General features: G+C 45.9%; 1 protein-coding gene and 1 pseudogene across 1 annotated transcript; one reads left to right on the top strand and one right to left on the bottom strand.

Moving 5' to 3' along the window:
- Positions 1–6,206: 6,206 nt before the first annotated feature.
- On the bottom strand, positions 6,207–16,535 carry LOC149277004 (dolichyl-diphosphooligosaccharide--protein glycosyltransferase subunit 2-like). Its single transcript, XM_089503141.1, has 17 exons — positions 16,526–16,535; positions 14,690–14,883; positions 13,801–13,896; positions 13,471–13,646; positions 11,485–11,560; positions 10,919–11,053; positions 10,557–10,733; positions 10,057–10,175; positions 9,563–9,668; positions 8,852–8,943; positions 8,658–8,772; positions 8,311–8,505; positions 8,137–8,223; positions 7,554–7,649; positions 7,171–7,246; positions 6,717–6,846; positions 6,207–6,258 (listed from the first exon to the last, which is right to left on the bottom strand). Exons 1-17 carry the CDS (start codon positions 16,533–16,535, stop codon positions 6,207–6,209), a joined length of 1,932 nt encoding a protein of 643 aa, XP_089359267.1.
- A 1,019-nt stretch (positions 16,536–17,554) lies between these two features.
- Positions 17,555–17,836, top strand: LOC149277003 (protein S100-A13 pseudogene; annotated as a pseudogene).
- The last annotated feature ends 916 nt before the right edge of the window (positions 17,837–18,752 follow it).

Here is an 18,752-nt window from a genome sequence, read left to right as displayed (position 1 = left end):
TGGTGGGCGGTTGATGATATCCAGCTTACCAAACTCTAATCTTAACCCCCAAATACTCGAACATTGCTCGTACAATGACACTTATACAAAATATATTCATATACACTGATAATATATGTGTCACGTGGCTTTTCAGTGTCTCTCTCCCTTTTTCCTCCCCTGACGCCCCTCTTTTCTTGGAGCTCAGAATGTTTGCTGGGTATGAAGGTACCGGAGGGTTCTACTGCCATAAGAGCCCGAAGTATGTTGTTTACAAACAGCAGGTAATGTTTATAAATTAACAGCGTAAACAAATACACCGATACAAATAAACAAATACAAAGAAGACGACAAATTCAGTGACATAAATCTTTATTAATAGGTCACACAGTCACATTATAGCCCTGCCCCTGGCCACGCCTCTAACCACGCCCCTGGGGGGGAATCATCATTCTGTAATGTAAAGGGACAGGTGATGGCAGCCCTGAGAGTTGTCCTCTAAGCAGATCTTGCAACGAGGTGTAGAAACGGTCCATTTAACACAAGACGGTTATAAACCTCCATCAGAGAGACACAGAATGCCCCGGCGGATCGGCCCCATCGGCCCCTGTCTAGTCCACCTCTTTATTCTGCTGTAAAGACTCATCCCTCTATCAGTTGTTGGTCTCGATTCCGGAGCCGTATGCCTACCCCACGCGTGTTTACAGTTCCTCACTATAGTAGCCTCTATCGCTTCTGCTGGGAGGCTGTTCCACTTATCTACCACCCTCTCAGCAAAGTAAAACTTCTTGGCATTAAACCTAAAATAAGCGTCAATCATCTAAACGCGCTCCCGTTGAAAGGGTTGACCCGACTTTAGCGATATTCTAAATAACATTACTGTATGAGCTCGTGTTTTATATACATCCGGTCTTAACGCAATATTTTTATTCATTAAATATACTCTGCGCTGTACAAGGATGCTGGGTGCGTCTACACAATGAGCGATGAACTACCCTGTATAACGGTGCTGAGTATCTGCGCAGGCTGAACGTACTGTGCTGTAATCCCGATCCCTCGCCGTCACTTACAGATCTGTCCGAGATGTGTGTGCAAGTGGATAATTACCCCGCATATACGTCACCCCCTCCTCTTCTTCTGTCTCCAGTCCCCCAGCACCGGGGGTATATAAGGATGGGAGTTTTTATCTAAGAAAATCTAAAACATATATCTCCCGCTGGCTGCCGCTGCACGCACTCAAGGAGAGGAGGCGACCGTGACCCCCAAATCCTCATCCTAGAGGAAAGCAGAGGACGAGGAGGGACAAGAGGATCCATTAACCCCGACACTGTAAGTAACTCTGACCGGGGTCACATATTCCAGAGACGAATCTTTCATATCCCGCTTTGATTTAATGACATCTGAGCATCCCAGCGGCTGCCCTTCTCGCTGCTTTATCACAGATCAAACCTCCTGCTTGAATACAGGTGACTTCATTCGGAAAACCATTACCTTCTGAGATGTTAAGGTTTTCAATAGAATCTTAGTGACGGCCTAATGAAGGGTTAATATTTAAAGGGTCTTAGGCTAGCTCATTTAGAAATGCAGCCCACCAAATGCTACAGCCCGTCTCATGAATGTGCCCCAGAGCTGGTCCTCCAGCTGCTTTCGAACCACAACATAGTCCCATCCCGACCAACTCAAGGAGGAGCGCTAACAACTGGAACTGCAACCCCAAAACAGCCGGCGGGGTGAATGGAAGGCGGGTTGAACTTGGTGTGTGTTTTACTCATTGCATTATTACTGTAGAGGGGGGTATGACGAGGCTTAAGAAGTAAGAGATGACCGAACGAGGTCCTCTCCTCCGCTGAGATGGTCGGACGCTGATACAAATGTCTTCCGTTACAGGACGATGCACCTGTTCCTTTACCTGGTGCTGTTTCAGGTCGGATGGGGTGTTCGGTGCAACGTGCTGTACCCGGATTACAACAGGTAGGTATTCTACCCCCCGGGGCGCAGCGGAGCTCCCCCCGCACTCAGCCAGATACGTGGTGGCTTTAGAAAGGTGGCGCAAGAGAATGTTCTTATGTGAAAGGAGGTTCATCGATGACAAATAATAAAAAGTTAGCACAGGTATATATATATATATATGTGGGTTAGTGAATAGATGTAGGAGTTATGGAGAACAGGGTGCATCAGGTGAAACACTGGCCATCGGTCACCGGTGACACGGAAGCCCGAGCCAGAAGATAGACATGCGTCTGAGGAACAGGCTGGATGGTCTAACGCTCCTGCGCTGCACGTGTTAATACGTTGTATTTTCTCGGCGTAGTTACAATGTAACCCATCTCTTCGGCGAGATGCTATGCGTGCGCCGTCTCGAGTGGGGTCGCCTTGACCCTGCTTTGAAGATCCGCACCTCTTCCTCCTTCTTCAGAGCTCCATCTTCCCAACCAAACCTCGAAAGCCTTTCATCTTTGTAGCGAGTAATACAAGAAATGACAGCAATCATTTAAAGAGAAAGGGGGGGTTGTACGTAGCAACGGGAGAAGTTAAATCGAGTGGTTTTATGGAGTCATTGGAAGCTCTGCTTCCAGATGCAACGTGAAAAAAAAATGGAGAAGTCAAGAGGGCCTATAGAGCGGTAAAAAAAACGTGAGAGAGGGGGTTTACGGGCACGGCCGGGGGCAGAGCTGGCAAGAATCCACGTCGGGGCAAGTGGTCCTACAAAAAGCAACCCCAAATACGCTTCATGGATAAGAGACGCTCTCCACAGATACCAAAAGGGACGGTATCAGAGGCATGAAAGATCAGAGAAAGAGACCAGTCTGAGATGCTCCTCACACTCCATGTTATCATCAGGAACTAAAACTCACAAGAGGTTCAGGTAGTGGCCCAAAAGCCGACAGGGGCAGCTTATTCCCTATACCCTTTACCTGGATTGCGCAATAAGACAGTTATTGCCCTGCACAGCTCTCTTGGTACCTTCTATGTGTAAGAAGAACATGTCCTTCTGAGATGCTTTCTAGGTCTGACAGATCTTCTCCCGCAGGCTTAAGGCATGAAAGAGATAGGGTTTCCTTAAATCTTCTGATCCCCCTTTACAGGGGTATGGAAAGCTAGCGAGTTTTAAGGGGGTCCCAGCTGATCGCGGGGATCAAGATGTTGCATAGTCTTGGTTTTTGGGAACGGAGAAGGGTTAGATGTCAAGTTTACGAGGTTAGATGAAAGAAGCACTTCCCCGTTCCTCATAGAACACAACAAAGTAATAAAACAAGCTGTCGCATGAAGCTTTTACTTTATTGTTGGATTTAGATTGTTACTTCTAGGGCGTGCGTCACCATTCCGTGTGTTTTGTTTACTTGCAGTTATAAGCAAAACCCTAAATCCATCAGAGAGCTCCGTTTCCAGACAATGGCCGCGGGTCCCATGCAGAGTAACGACTGGTCAATGGACGAGCAGGAGGGCGACTTTGTGAGAGGGCTTTCTGAAAACAGGTGGGTTTCACAGCGGCAATCGCTAATTTCTAATGTTCTCACGCTACGCCGGGGCATGCCGACGCGCACGAGGACAGAGCGCCACACAATAATCACCCTCCATGGCTATACGATACAGTGAAATCTACCCCCTGTCTAGGATGGAGAGACACGTGGATGCCATATTTACCAATACCTACAGAAAGTTCCTGGGACAGATCTCGGCAAGGCGCTACTTACAAAACATGATGGGAAAACGGTTGGGGTGAGTAGGAGTCGGTGGGTGGGGACCCTATAAAGTGCATCTATTGGGAGGAAACATTGTGACCCCAAACACACAGATGATCTTCAGTCATACACATGAGCTCTAACTATTGGGGTATTTACAACACATGCATGAAAAGTGACACGGCCATACATTCGGGGAGGAAAGTTCTTTGCCGTCGGCTCTAAATATACATTTTCTCTGCTCCCAGGCAAGAAGGTCTGGATGGGAAAGGACAAGAACCAGGCGACAACGACAGGACACTCAGGGACGCCTTACTGGCAGCCCTGAGGGACAGGTGAGCTACTGTTCAAAGTCATTTTTAGGGTTCCCTACCATGTTTTTTGCCTGGTATCTCCCATCAATGAGCCTAAGGTAATCTGAACTAGAACTACAGGCGAACACAAAACCAGTCATTTAACAACGGAGGGCGAGACGGACGATCCCTACCTCTAGGGAGTAATAAGCGGATAGAGTAATGGATTCAGGCATTCCGAGCGGAGTTCTGAGTTTTATTCCTCTGAGCCCAGGCTGGGCGGTTAAATCAATAAAAGAATACCCATCGGTACTCTGATACCCGTGTACCCGGTTACAATACTTTGTGTCTTTGCAGTGACGTTCCAGAAAGGAGAGAAGAGCAGCCTCAGTATTACCGGCTGTGACCGCGTCTCCCCTGTCTGAAGCGATAAAAGGGGAGCCATACATTCTAGAAGAACCATTAAGACCGCGCCGCTTGATTCTCCTGGCACCAGAAGCTGCTGCAAGAACGAACGCTGGTGGGGAAAGTAAGGCCCCCCCGATTGCTTGGGGCTGATAACTTATTCAGGAAGGCAAACCAGGGGCTTTAAGATACTTTCTGCTGTGTTTGGAAATTCCATTTATGCATTCTATTCAATGTCCATCCGTGTGCCATGAAATGGTTAATGTATATATATATATATATATACATACAAGATCTGCATTTGAAATAAAACATTTTACTGAACTCAGTGGGGTTCGGAACTTTTCCTTGTACGGAGTAGCTTAGCATTCATAGCCTAGGAACAGGCAATACGGCACAAGCTATTAACCCATTGTATGGCTTAATAAACGCCACTCACCAGTTGCTTTACATTAGCCCCTTACGGCAACGTCTGCCATGTCACCTAAACCCCCTCACGTACCCGTCAGTACTGCCCATTAGTATCAGATGAGCAGCGACCGATTGGACATCCATAACATATGAACAAAAGGAACCATCTAGTAAAATTTCTATTTTTTAACTCATTTTCAAGCCCATTTTAAGTCGTCGATGCATTTAAAATAATAAATAAAAAAAAAACACGATTCCCTCTCACCTTCCACTTTATTGTCAGCGGTAAAAACATACCAATTCACAGATTTCCGTGTCCAAACCCCCCCCCCCCGCCAGCCCACAATGAAAATGAGTCCTACATCCCCCCCACCCCCCCGGCAATGTTCGAGGTTTCATTGGAGATCTGCTCTCCGGTCATCGAGTGGCTCGCCACCTCCCCGAGCTCGATATATTACGTCCGTGTAAATTGGCCATGATTAATTTCATAATGGCTTTGCCCGAGAGATGCAGTCACTGGTCAATCAGTGCGGGGGAAAAATAAAAATCGGGGGATGAAAAAAAAATATAGAAAAGAAAAAAAATTTAACAAAAACAGACTGCAGTTTGAACTTGTACAAATGTTTGAGTGAATGCTTCTTCATAAGTTCCTCTCCATTCTTGGTCTAGACTCATTTCTCCGACCTGGCAATGAGAAGAGACGCTTAGCTTCATATAACAAGGAAATGGTTAAATAGCCAGCCCCAGGCTTATCACACGCGTTCACACTTATAAATCCCGCTTTTTACAGAAAGCCACAGAACTGACACTCTTTTGGGGTTATGACGACACAATGTTATTAGTGAGATGCGGGAAAAAACGTTTCCGTGATTAAACAGGCATCTTTCTAAAAAAAAAAAAAATATATAACAAAATAAGGTTTGGGTTCTATTATCCCAAGTTACCCCGCAGATTGAAATGAATTACGTGAGGAATAAGGGATTTAAACTGTACGACGTACAGATTCGTCATGCCCGTCTGCAACTTGATACGCATTTGCAGTTAATTCCTAGTGGTGCCCAGGAGAGGATACATTGAATGGGTTACTGGAAGGGTTAATGTGTGCGACTGTCCAACTCAGACCACTGACAGGGTTATCGAGTTCAGCCGCAACCAGCACAGGAAGCAAGACAAGGACATCTGTTAGTGATGGAACCCTGCGTCGCATCGTGTTATACGCTCCTCTCACTCTCGGGCTGGTTAACGCGACGTAACCTTCAAGATCGTTGTGTCTTGTCTCCTGTGATGTTTACGGGTAAAGACTAAAATGGTGGATGAGGAACACGGCAGGCATGTGGACGGTGGAGCAAAGCATGCATGTTTTGGACGCTGGGGATGGTAATGGCACGAGGCAGGTTTGAAAAGGCAGCCTTACTTTACACCACGTGCTCCAAGATTACCGAAGCGTTCTATACTTTGCCAACCTACTGCTCTGCTCAGCCGCAGTCCTGAGTGGGAGAGGTGAGAGAGAGAGAGAGAGAGAGAGAGAGAGAGAGAGAGAGGCGAGGAGCAGAAGGTGAGAAGAAGGCATAGAAGATTGGAGGGAGAAAGCGGTCAGTACACGCACACGCCACTGGAAAATAATCGCATAGAAACCCGAGTGTTGTAAGAGAAGTAGCTGACAAACACACTTGTTGTGCCATACTAATAATCCAGGAACAGAGAAAAAGGTCCTAAAACATCACACTATAGAAGCAGAAACTGGCGTATACAGCTTAATCAACATAATTACGCGAGCAAAAGCCAAAGTACGATAACCAAGGGCAAACTGCCTGTGAGAAATCCTTCCCAAACCCCTTTAACGCCAAACCGACTGCAGGATAGAGGATTTTTCTCTGGATGGCAAAGAGCTGTTGGGCAGCGTGACATAAGCGGCTCGAGAATGCGGCAAAGTTACTTGTTTTACCTTTTGACTGCTTTGTGAGCGAGCATTCGGTTCCCCGCCAGGAAGGTGATGGAGCCCAAAATGGCCAAGTACTTCAAAGTCTGAAACATGTCCAACTGCGTCCAATACACATACATCAGGCCTAGCATGGCTGCGGAAACAGGGAATGGAAAATGTGAGACTTTGCCACAAACCCCGCTTCTCATTACGTGCCAGGATCGGAAAAGTCATCGAAATTCTGACAACCTGGGCCAAAACAGTAACAAGGAAAATAAGGACATTCTGCAAAATTGCGCTGGAAGCCTATTAAATATCTTATTTTATATCACGCTGCATGCAATCGCAGGTCTGGATTAAGATTAGTGACTCTTGAAGGTCCAGCAGGTCAATGTGTGTCGTTTTGCTGCAGCTACAATGGGGTAAATTCGGAGGTTTGTGCCGTTCTAGGCTGCGCGCTGGAGAGCACTGGACGTACCTGCATGTCCCAAGTGGAAAATGATGGTGCTGGGAGAGAAGCTGATGTTTGAGATGTTCACGCCAACCTTTACCCACTGCAGAGAGAAAAGAGCAAAAAAAATAACGGAAATATTTAACTCGCGCCCAGCGTACGTGCCTTTGGTGCAAGGATCTCATAAAGCAGGGTAATTAAACGTAGACGTTTGCTATTTGTGTTGGAAGGGTTGCCGTCTCCAATACACAGTAACTAATGACTGATATGGAGCAAACATACAATTACACTCCCTCTACTTCTAGTCAGATGCTGGTGGGTTAAACATTTTGGTGAATAAGAAGGTTTGACAGGGGGCCGGTGTATTGAGAGGAGGCAAAATTAGTGATACCCATTACTATATTACTCACAATGATGAAGAGCAGCAGCAGAGGAGCCACGACCAATGCAGTGAAGGTGTTCGACACGACAGTGGGGGGTCTCTTTTCAGGCTCCCTAAATAAGTGCTGGGAAAAAAAAAAAGTGATCATAAATTCATCTGGATTGTTGTAAGGGCTTCAGCTCCTTGGCACTAGTATCAGCGGTGTGTTCTGACCGAGGCATATGGAGACAGGGTCCCGGGTGGCGGCAGCCCCACCGCGGCATAACAGGGAGCCAGATTACCTTCTTGGGCGATCAGTCTCCTTGAACCGCGACTATTCAGTGGGCTCAAGGGGAGATGACGGAACTCCCCTATCGACCTATTAACACTTTGGAAGACTGTGTTGTATTCAGCAGGTATAATAAACTACAAAACTTAGCCCGTGGATGATGTGAGTTGTAATGTACCTGTGTATGATCTGTAACTAAGCTGGGACCCTGAGTCCGATGAGCCCGGCATGAACAGGACTTTTGTTTTCATTTGGTAATAGGGGAATCCCCTTGAATTTGGGTGGTGTTTAGAAATAATCTATAAGCACTTGTGTTGCTCTACCCCATGTAAAGCGCAGTTACCTGTATGTCTGGTTTGGGGGTAAACAGGTTCTTGGACTGGACTGGACTTGGTGAGTCCTCCTCAGGGAATTTAATAACCACATCAGCCTGGAAAAGAACATAAGGGATTAGCAACGAGAATCCATGACCCACTCCAACATACATAAATCCATGCAATCATTTAGAAGTACATACAACATTCCACAGGATGGGGTTCTCCAGGGTGGCATCTCCTACAATCAGGTAGAGCGTGTACGTTCCAGATGCAGAGTCAAACTCTGATTTTCTTTCAGACGGGTCAAGTTCAAACCTGTAGGTGTTCTTGGAGTCCGGCTCAGCCACAAAGACAACTTCCTGGCCGGTCTTCTGGTTGTGGAGTCGGACAAAGGTCTAAAAGAACGGTGGGGACGGAAATCAGTAAAGCCGACGTAACAGAACCAAACAAAACATGCACTTAAAGCCGTGCATGTTATCCAGAAGCTGTAGCTGGGCACTTCTGATGCTGGAACCAGCTAAAGGCACGATTTAGGTGTATTTAGTACCTGGTGTGGTGTGAGGGCAGCCCCAGTGTTCACATCTGTGAGCTGGAAGGACAGGGCAAAGTTCTGGTGGCTATCAGCAGTGAAGGAGCCTTTGGATTTGGATGGAAACACGACTCTGCGGAAAGAAATGTCTCTCAATCTCTAGCACCTGTTGAAGGCTCGCTTAATCCCCTGCACGGGGCTTGTGTTCTTACCTAACAGTCTTCGGAGACATGCTCTGGTCTTTGTCTACAACGGAGAGGTCAACATTTCCGATTCCAACTTCTGTAGACACTTTAACCTTGAGCTGTGACATGAAAACGTGGAGTGAAGAGAACAGTTCCAGTAACCACCCTCAGCCTACTCAGATACAGGCCAATATTATTGTAAACCAAAGCAGTAAGACTACATAGGATGTAGAATTATAGAAGAAATAAAACAAATATTTGTTGTTCACTGCGTTCACACATTATCACAAAACCCCACAAAAAACTAGGGATTTTTTTGTGAAAAACGTCCACTTTCAGAGAATATTTCCTGCAGTAGAGACCCCCTACGGGTTTACATGATTTCACTCAACTCGTCCATGTGCTAACTCATTCCTACAGCTGTCATCTCAAGAGGCTGCAAAATAGGAGACACAAGGGGCCGCTGCATCCTCTCTGCACCCCTCCAATTACATAGTGACAACCCAAGTGGATCATTAGGAGAATTAGGCCCGCACACTTCAAACACTGTGAGGTTTGGAAAGCTCTCTAGATGGTATTCGGAAGCACAATCACAATGACCGACCAGACTGATTAAAAAAACACTTTTGCAGAGACATAATAATCTCTACCTATTATTAGACTACAACTCCCAGCATGCTAAGTGTTACATAAGGTATACGGCCAATACTGGCAAGCCCAGGGTAAAACGCCACTCACATCCACTTGGCTTGCCATGTAGCGGCTGTCTCCCTCCACACTGATCGAGAAGTCGTAATAGCCGCTGGCTGGCTTGGCATCCATAAAGTTCAGCTCAAAAGAATCCCTGTGGAGGAGGAATAATGATAATTATAAGAAAGGTTTACTGAAGAGAGCCACAAAAACGTATACAGGTAGTTGGGATGAGTCAGGAAAATGAGAGCCGACGTGACATCATGGTTAATAGTGCCTCCAGTATTACGTTTAATGAGGTGGGCTGTTATATCGTCCCCATGCAAACCTGAAACTGATTGACAGAGGTGACTTAGTGGTCAGAGACAGACTAGACAAAGGTAATGTAGGCCAGAGTTTGTTGTACAATAAATACCGGAGAACGAGACTCACAGCCATTGTTCCTCTGCAAGCTAAGGCACAGGGTGTAGCGACAGCACGCAGCCTAAGTCACTCCATTAATACAATAGACAAACCCTTGAGATATCCATATCCAGTCTTACCCAGATGAAGAGAATGCCGCTTGTTGGAGGACTGTGGCTTTGGTGCTGGAAGATTTGGCATGGATGACCTTAACTTTGGCTTCGGTCAGGGGCTGAGAGAGGACATTGGTGACCAGCAACTGCAGATAAACGCAAGGGTTAGAGCAAAGTCTTGATGATAAACAACAACCGTATGTTACACCAAACTGTAACCAAGGGTATTCTGTAAAAATAATTTAAAAGATCATAAGGAAATGGTCTACACACAAGAGATATGCATATCTCCAAGTTATGAGAGGTATTTCATCTCACATGTTCACCAAAACATGCTACCTCCCATCCTCGATAGTCTGCCCCATTCAATTAGAAAATGAACCGAAAACAACCTTAATTAGCTAAAGATTGGAGACATTTGTCAAAGACATCACTGTAGGGAGTGTAAAGTGGGCCCCAAATAAATCGCCTGGACTTTGCTGTCCATTGGCCTGATAATTTTTGCCAAAAAGAGTTTGGTCGCTTACCCGCAGGAGAGGTTGTTTATGGGACACAGAGGCTGGGCCATCGGGCACCACAATAAGTGGGATATGGTAACGGTTGTGGGAAAGTGCGGAGGCTGCCACAGCCACGCTGAAGGCTTCTGAGAGGGAGTCAAAGTTCTTCCTGCTGAAGATTGCATTCATCAGCTGGACGATCTGGTCCTAAAAAGGTGGAAAGAATCAACGTGAAGAGCGAGAAGAGGTAAAGAGTCTGCCGGATACAGCTTGAAGATCAATGCAAAAAAAACTATTGTCCCAGGCTGCGCAAGCAACGGACAGAAGATAAGGAAATATGACCCAAAAGTCAGTGTAGCAAACAGACCTAGAGATTAAACAGCTCTACTCACCTCTTTTAGGACTGGCTCCACACCAACGTGGTCAGAGAGTTTGTATGTAGCAGCCACAAACAAAGCGGTGGCTTCCAGACCTTCCTCGAACTGCAGGTACTGACCGCCCAAGTCATCGAGACGTGCTACCAGATCCTGCGAGAGAAATCAGACAGGTCATTCTCCATGCAAGAAAATGGACACTTCCAATCGACTGTCGGCGTTGGCAGGGTAAGGATGTAGAGGGAGGCGATTCCATGAATGGGGTTAGCATTTTAAACTGCTTTCCGAATGCTTTGAGGAAAACGTAAGAGGGTGGTAAAGCCTCCCAGCAGAAGTGGTAGAGGCCAATACAGTGAGGGTATTTAAACAGGCATGTGATGTTTCTATTAGAATGCGAGTACATATAATTTAATAGTCAGATTTAAGGTGTACGTGCCAAAAAAGCCAATATACCGAGGGGTTCAAGATGACCAGACAGAAGGACCAAAACACTATAACCGGGCCCTAAAGACTACAGCGAAAAACGTATAGCAGAGGTTGAACACAAAGCGATATGCAAGTTTTGTTTAATGAAATCTATATACCTCTATCTCCTCGACGATGCCACGGAGGTCTGCTTGCTGGGACAGAAATGAAGCAGTGAGGAGGGCTTCGACGGTTCTGTAGAGAGAAGCATGAGGGTACGAGATGGTGAGTTCCTGGCAGCGGAGGGGTTATCGTGCGATTCGGAGAACGTGGTAAGTGGGACGGGCACAGCACACGCCGATTATTGTCACTTTATAGCGCCATTATCCTGCATTGTCATGCATATGAGAGCCCTCATCTTTACAGGCGCCCCCTGAAAGGGCAGTACGCACCTTTTTACGTGGGAAGGATCTCACCTTGAAAGGTAAATCATCCTACGTTCAGCTGACAGTGTCATTTCCATAATAATGCAAAAGGCTCTCCTGGGGGTGGCGGCGGGGGACACCTCAAGCTGAGACAGAATGACAGACCTGTCCACATCTGAGTAACGCAAGTAAAAGATTTCTGGGCATGACGGTTTTCTGCTGTCACTTGGGATACCGCCATTATCACTACTACAATGAGCGTTTTAAAGCGCATCTTGTAAATTGCATCTGCATTCCTACTTGGAATTAAACACGTTGTTTAGCTGCCCTATTTATATGGAGATTAGTGGTATTCATTACACGCACAAAGCAACCTCACGCAGAAAGAGATTGAGATTAACTTTTTATTGCCTCCAGCCCCGTAGGACGATACACAGAGCCACGTCGTGGAAATATTCTAACGCCGGTCCTGGGGGAGGCTTTTGTGACACTTCTTGGGAAGAACAGAACTCTCTATTCCTACCCTACAAGTTCCATGCAAGTCGTTTCTTTGCCCAGCACAAGCAGCTCAATTAAATTGGTTAAGTGTATTAATTCACTTGAGTTCAACCGAGGACATGGAGAATTACTGCCGGCGAGTCCGACACCTGTATATGTTCATATATTTCTAATCTTCCTGATCTTGGGCTTTTTAATGGGCTAAAAATTGCGATTGCCAAAGAACGGCTGAGAATTCTGGGGATTTGGCAACTTCACGCAGATAGTCTGTCCGCTTTCTTTGCTCGTAATGCACGCGCTCGTCTCAGCGCCAGGTTATCTGAATAATATAAGTGAGCGAGCAATCAAGAGGAAATTACTATAAGTGGCTTCGCTACACGGGTCACGCGTTTGACAGGCTTCTCGCTGACTACTAAATTGTCAACTTAAAAGGCACATTACCGCAGATTATTTCTTGGACGCCCCAAGGAAGAACCAATTCATTTGTCTAAAACAGGGACAGGAAAAAAACAGCCATCATCGCTTAGGACTGTCATGTCACCTGTGGGTCCAGGTAGACGCACAGCCATGAAACGTTTTATTTAAAGCAATAAGCTGCATTTTAATTAGACTGTGCACCCAGCGTACGTTGGACCAAGCACTGCTAATAAATAAAATCCATGGGCGAAGCCAGCAAATAATTTACATCTGCTATAAGGAGTATTTTAAGACATAAAAAAAAAAGGTATGACCCCAACCAAAGGGATTTACCAAATCATTTTATATTACCTTTTGTTTCGAGTGTTAACCAATAGCCTGCATTTTCTCCCCACATTTTGTGTTTACTGTACTCGTGGCTTTCATTGCAATCCATACATCATAAGCACAGCATTCAGTACCGCAACTATTCTGCACACTCATAAGATCCAAAACCCTCCTGATATTAATATTATGCATTTTTACATGAAACTCCTCAAAACCTCTATGCTAGTCTGACGTCTGGGCATCCAAAGAGCCAGGATACCTCCCGACACAATAAAATGTGGTATTTCAGGTTACCATTAGCAAAGTCCAGCCATTCTGTACAAAAAAAGTATACATATAAAACATTGTTTATGTTTTCCAATGTTAAATGTTTACAGTCATTTCTGAGGCCGGGTGACCATCATCCCACTCAACAGGAACATATGAAACATCTGCCCCATTGACTGACATGCATCGGTCCAGAATGATATAAGATCATTAAAGAATACTCAGACTTACGCCAGGACATTCTCCTCCTTGCTGAGTCGGGTGGTGAGGGCACCGACGACTTCTTGCGAGGCCAGGGGAAGGCCAAAGCCAGCGAGGGCTCCCACGGCATGGTATATTTGTGTGACCGAGGAGTCCTCGCTCACAGCTCCAAGCAGCAAGTCCCTGGTTTCATTGGAGAGTACCACCTGTAGGAACAGATATGTTAGATTAGCAAACCGTCCCCACCCATTTTTACAATGAACTAAATGTGCTGGGAATAAATACTCTTAGCGGGACACAAACGAGATCAGTAACATACTAATGACATCATCTAACACCAGTCTCGTCAGTCTCACTTACCTCACACTTGGATAAGGCCTGTCTAGATTGAGCTGCATAGAAGAGCGAATCCACGCTACTATAATCCACGTTGGAGCGGACAAAGTCACACGCAGCCTGCGTAGAAAGGAAAGTAATCAGATACTGAAAATCTTAGCCCAAAGAGGCAGCAGGAGGGAAGAAAAAAAAGACAAAAGTTACAGATTTTCAAGCAATGAATGGCCTGATGGCGATTAACTGTAATGTAGAGAACTGGCTACCACCAGAACTAAACTAAAAAACATACAAATAAACAAGAGACCATGTATGATGTGACAGCTCTCAGCCTGAGGTCACCACCTTCTCTGGGCGCGTGGGAATCTGTCCTTAATTTGGTGTATTAGAGGCCCTTTAATTCGGATTGCCGTGCCCTCTCTCTGTCCTGTTTTTTTTTTTCTGTTCGCTTCCTAGATGAGAATTGTTATTTTTCGGAATTGGCCCAATTTGCCATCTCAAACTTAAGAGGTTCCCCAGCAAGTGGAACTCGATGGACTTCAATGGTAAGCCTGTCCATTGCAGCCAGATTCAAGAGGAGCTCCCAATCCCAGCTGCCATGCGCTCCTTCTTAAACTCAGCTGCTGGGTCTGGCCACCACAATGAACACGTTTAAGTGGAAAGTTAAGATTAATCCCACAAGAGTTTAGGAACTTCCCAAATTTTATTGAATTTTAGCACTTTCCATTAAATAGGTTTAATGTATATACAGCCCTGTCAATGAAAACACAAAGCACCGCTCCATCTAGTGGAAAGTCTTGCAGTAGGAAACGATAGAGTGGTCTGCAAGCAAGGAGAATGTTTGCATGGGAAATCAGTCTTTTATTTTTAACTATACCAACTTTTTTTTTTTTTTAAACTAGCTTTGCGAACCCACCTGTTCATCCGGCAAACTGGCACCAAGCTGCTGAAACCCTACGATGTAGTAGTACGCAGACTGCAGGTCGGATACAGGCTTCCCCAAGGCTTCTTTCAGTCTCTCCACGTTGTCTCGGCTCAGGTAATGGCTGGGGGACAGGGCTTGGGTGCTTGCCAATAGCGCGAGGGCCCAGATGAAAACGAAACGTGGAACTAAAACAAAATAAATAGGATTAGGGAAAGAATAGGACCAAAAGAATTTATTTCATTCTTCTAATAGGTTCCCCGAGTTATATCTACAGGCTGAACAGAAGTGATGGGTTGCAGGCATTGGATGTATGATTGGAGTATATATATATATATATATATATATATCTGTACACTCAATAAAGTTACACTGCCCTGTGCATGCACAGAAAGCACTCCTATTGATTGCAATGGGAGCGTTTTCCTGCCACCGATTGGGCGCCTCAAACCACGGAGGGCCAGCAGGTTTGCGGCTACTACACCAGTTAAGTGGTTTATTCATGGTTTTCCCCTTCTTGTAAACAATGGAGATTAAAGTATTCGTAAAGTACTTTAATATGCATTTGGTTTACTGGGGCTGTCCCTTTAAACGGCCAATACAGCCAGCATGCACTTTAATGCATACGACGGCTTAACCTCCCTTTACGTTAATGGTTATTAATTCGGCATTCGGCCAGGAATCACAAAACACCATAAGACGCGTTCTTTGTGAGGCTGCACGGAGTATCACTCCAGAAACAGAAGTTTCATCTTTATTGGAGACGGAAAGCATTCAGTCTCGTTTTCCTTCTCACCTTCCTGCTTCTCCTGTAGCACACGTGCAACGGCATACACGGGAGCTGCGACCGCCACGCATGTCAGGAACTACCGTGTGCATGCGTAGGTATCTAAGCTGACCGCTACAGGGGAAAACCGTCGGGGGATGACCAGAAGATCCTAACGTAGCGCATGCGGTGCACTTTGCACATCATGAACGGGTACTAAAAATATTCTTGGGACTGGGATACACGTTTACTTTCTGTCGCTGCTTTAGGATCAGCCTCTTCTGCCGAGTCCGCCACCCCCTCAGCGATTCGTCATTTTCTACCCCGAAAGATTCCACTGTAGTTCTGCATTGTTTTAAATACACTGCTCTCTTCTGCATGGCATCAATCAACTTTATTTAAACATCTTGCTGGTGTCAGTAGCGGCTGATCATATATGATACATAGAATTCGCCGGCAGATCGGACGCGTCTGGCCCGTCTAATTGCCCGGTTTCCTGCTGTTAAGACTCAGACCTTAATCAGGCGTTGGTCTCGTCTTAGATTCAGCAGCCTATCCCATGCACAGTAACCTCTACCACTTCTGTTGGGAGGCTGCTCCACTTATCCACCATCCTCTCAGTAAAGTAAAACTTCCGGGTAATATCATACTTGGAAAGAAGCATACAATGGCACATGCTGGCCTATGGAGATGGCAGAAAGTGGCATACTCTGGGATACAGTAGATTACGACTAACTCCATGTTGCAGGGCCAGGCCTGCTGGAAGAGACAGAATGCATTAATATGGGAAGGAGGGAGTGACAACCCTTAAAGGACAGGGTCACTATACTGTGACAGGGCTCCTGGGGCAGTAGACACCGCCGGGCCCCACTGGCTCTGAGGGGGTAACACTGTCATACCCTGACAGGAGGTGCTGAAAGGCCTTAAGAGCAGATGCAGACAATGACAGGCGGCAAGCTTTATTAACACACAGCAGGTACCACCAGCCCGTCCACGGCTCTCAGCAGGCCCAAGGACCCCACGGCTCCATTCATTACCCCCGAAAAACCCCAATCAATACTCACCCGCCGCCATGTTGCTATATCCCACCCCTTGCAACGTCACTGACACACACCGGCTAACACTTCCGGCGCGACCAAGACGGACACGCGGAATAGGCGGGATTAGGGTACAACCAAATACAAATTTGGGGGCACGCAGGATTTAAGCAACTCGGAAACACATTGCCTCGCTAAAGATCACCATTTCAGGCTTTAGGTGGATATCGCGAACTCGAGCGACAAAAGGAAAGGAAGCAACGCGCACAGAGGACCGTGCTCTGATGTTTCCTCCCTACAGTATGCTACACATGGATCAGTCCAAGTAAGGGCGGGAACGTGGTGAGCATGTGTCCGTGTCTGATTGGACTGATCAGCTGCCTATCAAAGCAAGAGGCTGCGCTAAATCAGAACGAAGGGGATCGTCAGAGAGGAAGTAACCATTCACGTGCCGGACTGGATTGAGGGCGGGTCTGTATGAGTTGTGAAGTCACTCTGTACAACTAATGATGTCATGCAATTAATACAGAATTTATGATGTGCTGTTAACCCATAGCTCTCTGTGTATTTCAGGATCATTTACTAAACCAGTAGAGGTATAGAGAGGTTGACTACATTCTAACGTCAGAAGCCTAGTAGGCAGTGCATGCAAACCAGGTAATTACTTTGCAGTAATATGGAAAGTCGCCAGGACCAGGAAATCTTTCCGAACCTGTATCTGATTAAAAAAATTCATTTAAATAAATAGGTATAGCGCCATCATATTCCGCAGCGCCGTCAAATACAAGTGTAACATCATTAACATTCTGGGTTGAGACAGAACTCGCTGATGATGTCACTCTCTTACATCAATATTATTATATAAAACGGCATCATGTTCTGTAGCGCTGTACAATGGGTAGACAGGGGATAGCAAGTAGTATATGGATTATGAAGACCGATCCCTAATAAGGGGCAGGAAGCACCACGCTGGCCCTGTATACTGTATAGTTAAATCTGTAAGATCTCTTCAAAGTCTCTTAAGTCACCTAAGTCTTTTCTTCTCTAGGCTTTGACATGGCGGCGTCTCACACGGAGGTAGAAGGAGCCATCTTGACCGTAGTAAGATGCTTCTTTGAACACGCTAAAGCAGAGGGCAGGCGGGAAACACTGAGCTTTCCAGAGTTCACCATGCTGGTCACCAAAGAACTCCCGCACCTGATGAAGGACGCGTGTCTGGAGGAAAAGATGAAGGAGCTGGATATTGACAAGGACAACGAGCTGAAGTTTAATGAGTACTGGAGGCTGCTGGGAGAACTGGCTAAAGGGGTTAAGGAAGATGTCAAAGGCAAAAAGTAACGAGACGATCCATAACACCCACTTTTTACTAGAATCGGGGGAAAAGCAGCCACTGGGAATTTGCATTAAAAAACAAAAAATCCTCGGGGGATGAATAAAAACTGCATTTCAATCAGAATAATATATTTATATTGTCTATATATTTATTTTCTTCGCATGCTTTCTGTTGTACGCTTTGGTTAACGATGCAGCCAAGATGACCCTCCAGCCTAAAGCTCTACATCTAACCTCGTTCTCTATCTAAAAGGGTCCACGATACCTGCATTGTGAATCCCCCCTTGGTGTGACCACCGTCCCAGTCATTTATAGACCACACAGAGGTCCCAATCCAAATCAAATGGTTCATAGTTTGCAAATGTTATGTTACGGGGCAGGAACGAGCAGCTCACATCGAGATGTGTTTTAGAAATGGTAGCACCCATCTTAAACCGGGATTTCTTTGATTATTCCTCCCGCTAAGTCCTCTGCCGTTCTGAATGATAGCTCTTTTGGCTCAAGCAGTCTTTGTAAAGTTCAGGTGAGGGCATGTGAGGTGAGTTAAGGACAGGAAACCAATTGTTAAAATTGTTTTACCATCTCACGGCCCTCTTGGTTTTAAAACAAAATTTCAAGCAATTACGCAGATTAACCAACACAGCGCAAGCTATAGGTAGATTTAACAAACGCTGTGTTGTGTTGAGGGTGATAGTTAGATGTCCAGCAGAGGGAGCCCTCTGCTATGGGATCCAACTGCATGTCACTATGGCTGGTGTTCCATGTGCTCTGATGATTGCATTTGCTTTATGAATTTGATGCACCATGAGTGTTACTAAAAGCCAAGGTGCTGCCTGTATTACCCCTCATACCAACTTCATACCCCTGCCTGTGCATTAGGAAAGTATATTGTAGTGCAGTAGCCAAAAGCAACAGGCAATTA

The sequence above is a fragment of the Sceloporus occidentalis genome, unplaced genomic scaffold, assembly GCF_023333645.1.
Source record: "Sceloporus occidentalis isolate IW3139 unplaced genomic scaffold, rSceOcc1.0.p SCAF_221, whole genome shotgun sequence".
Lineage (NCBI taxonomy): Eukaryota > Metazoa > Chordata > Lepidosauria > Squamata > Phrynosomatidae > Sceloporus > Sceloporus occidentalis.
Note: the sequence above shows the minus strand (reverse complement) of the source record. Positions and strands in the feature narration are given on the sequence as shown.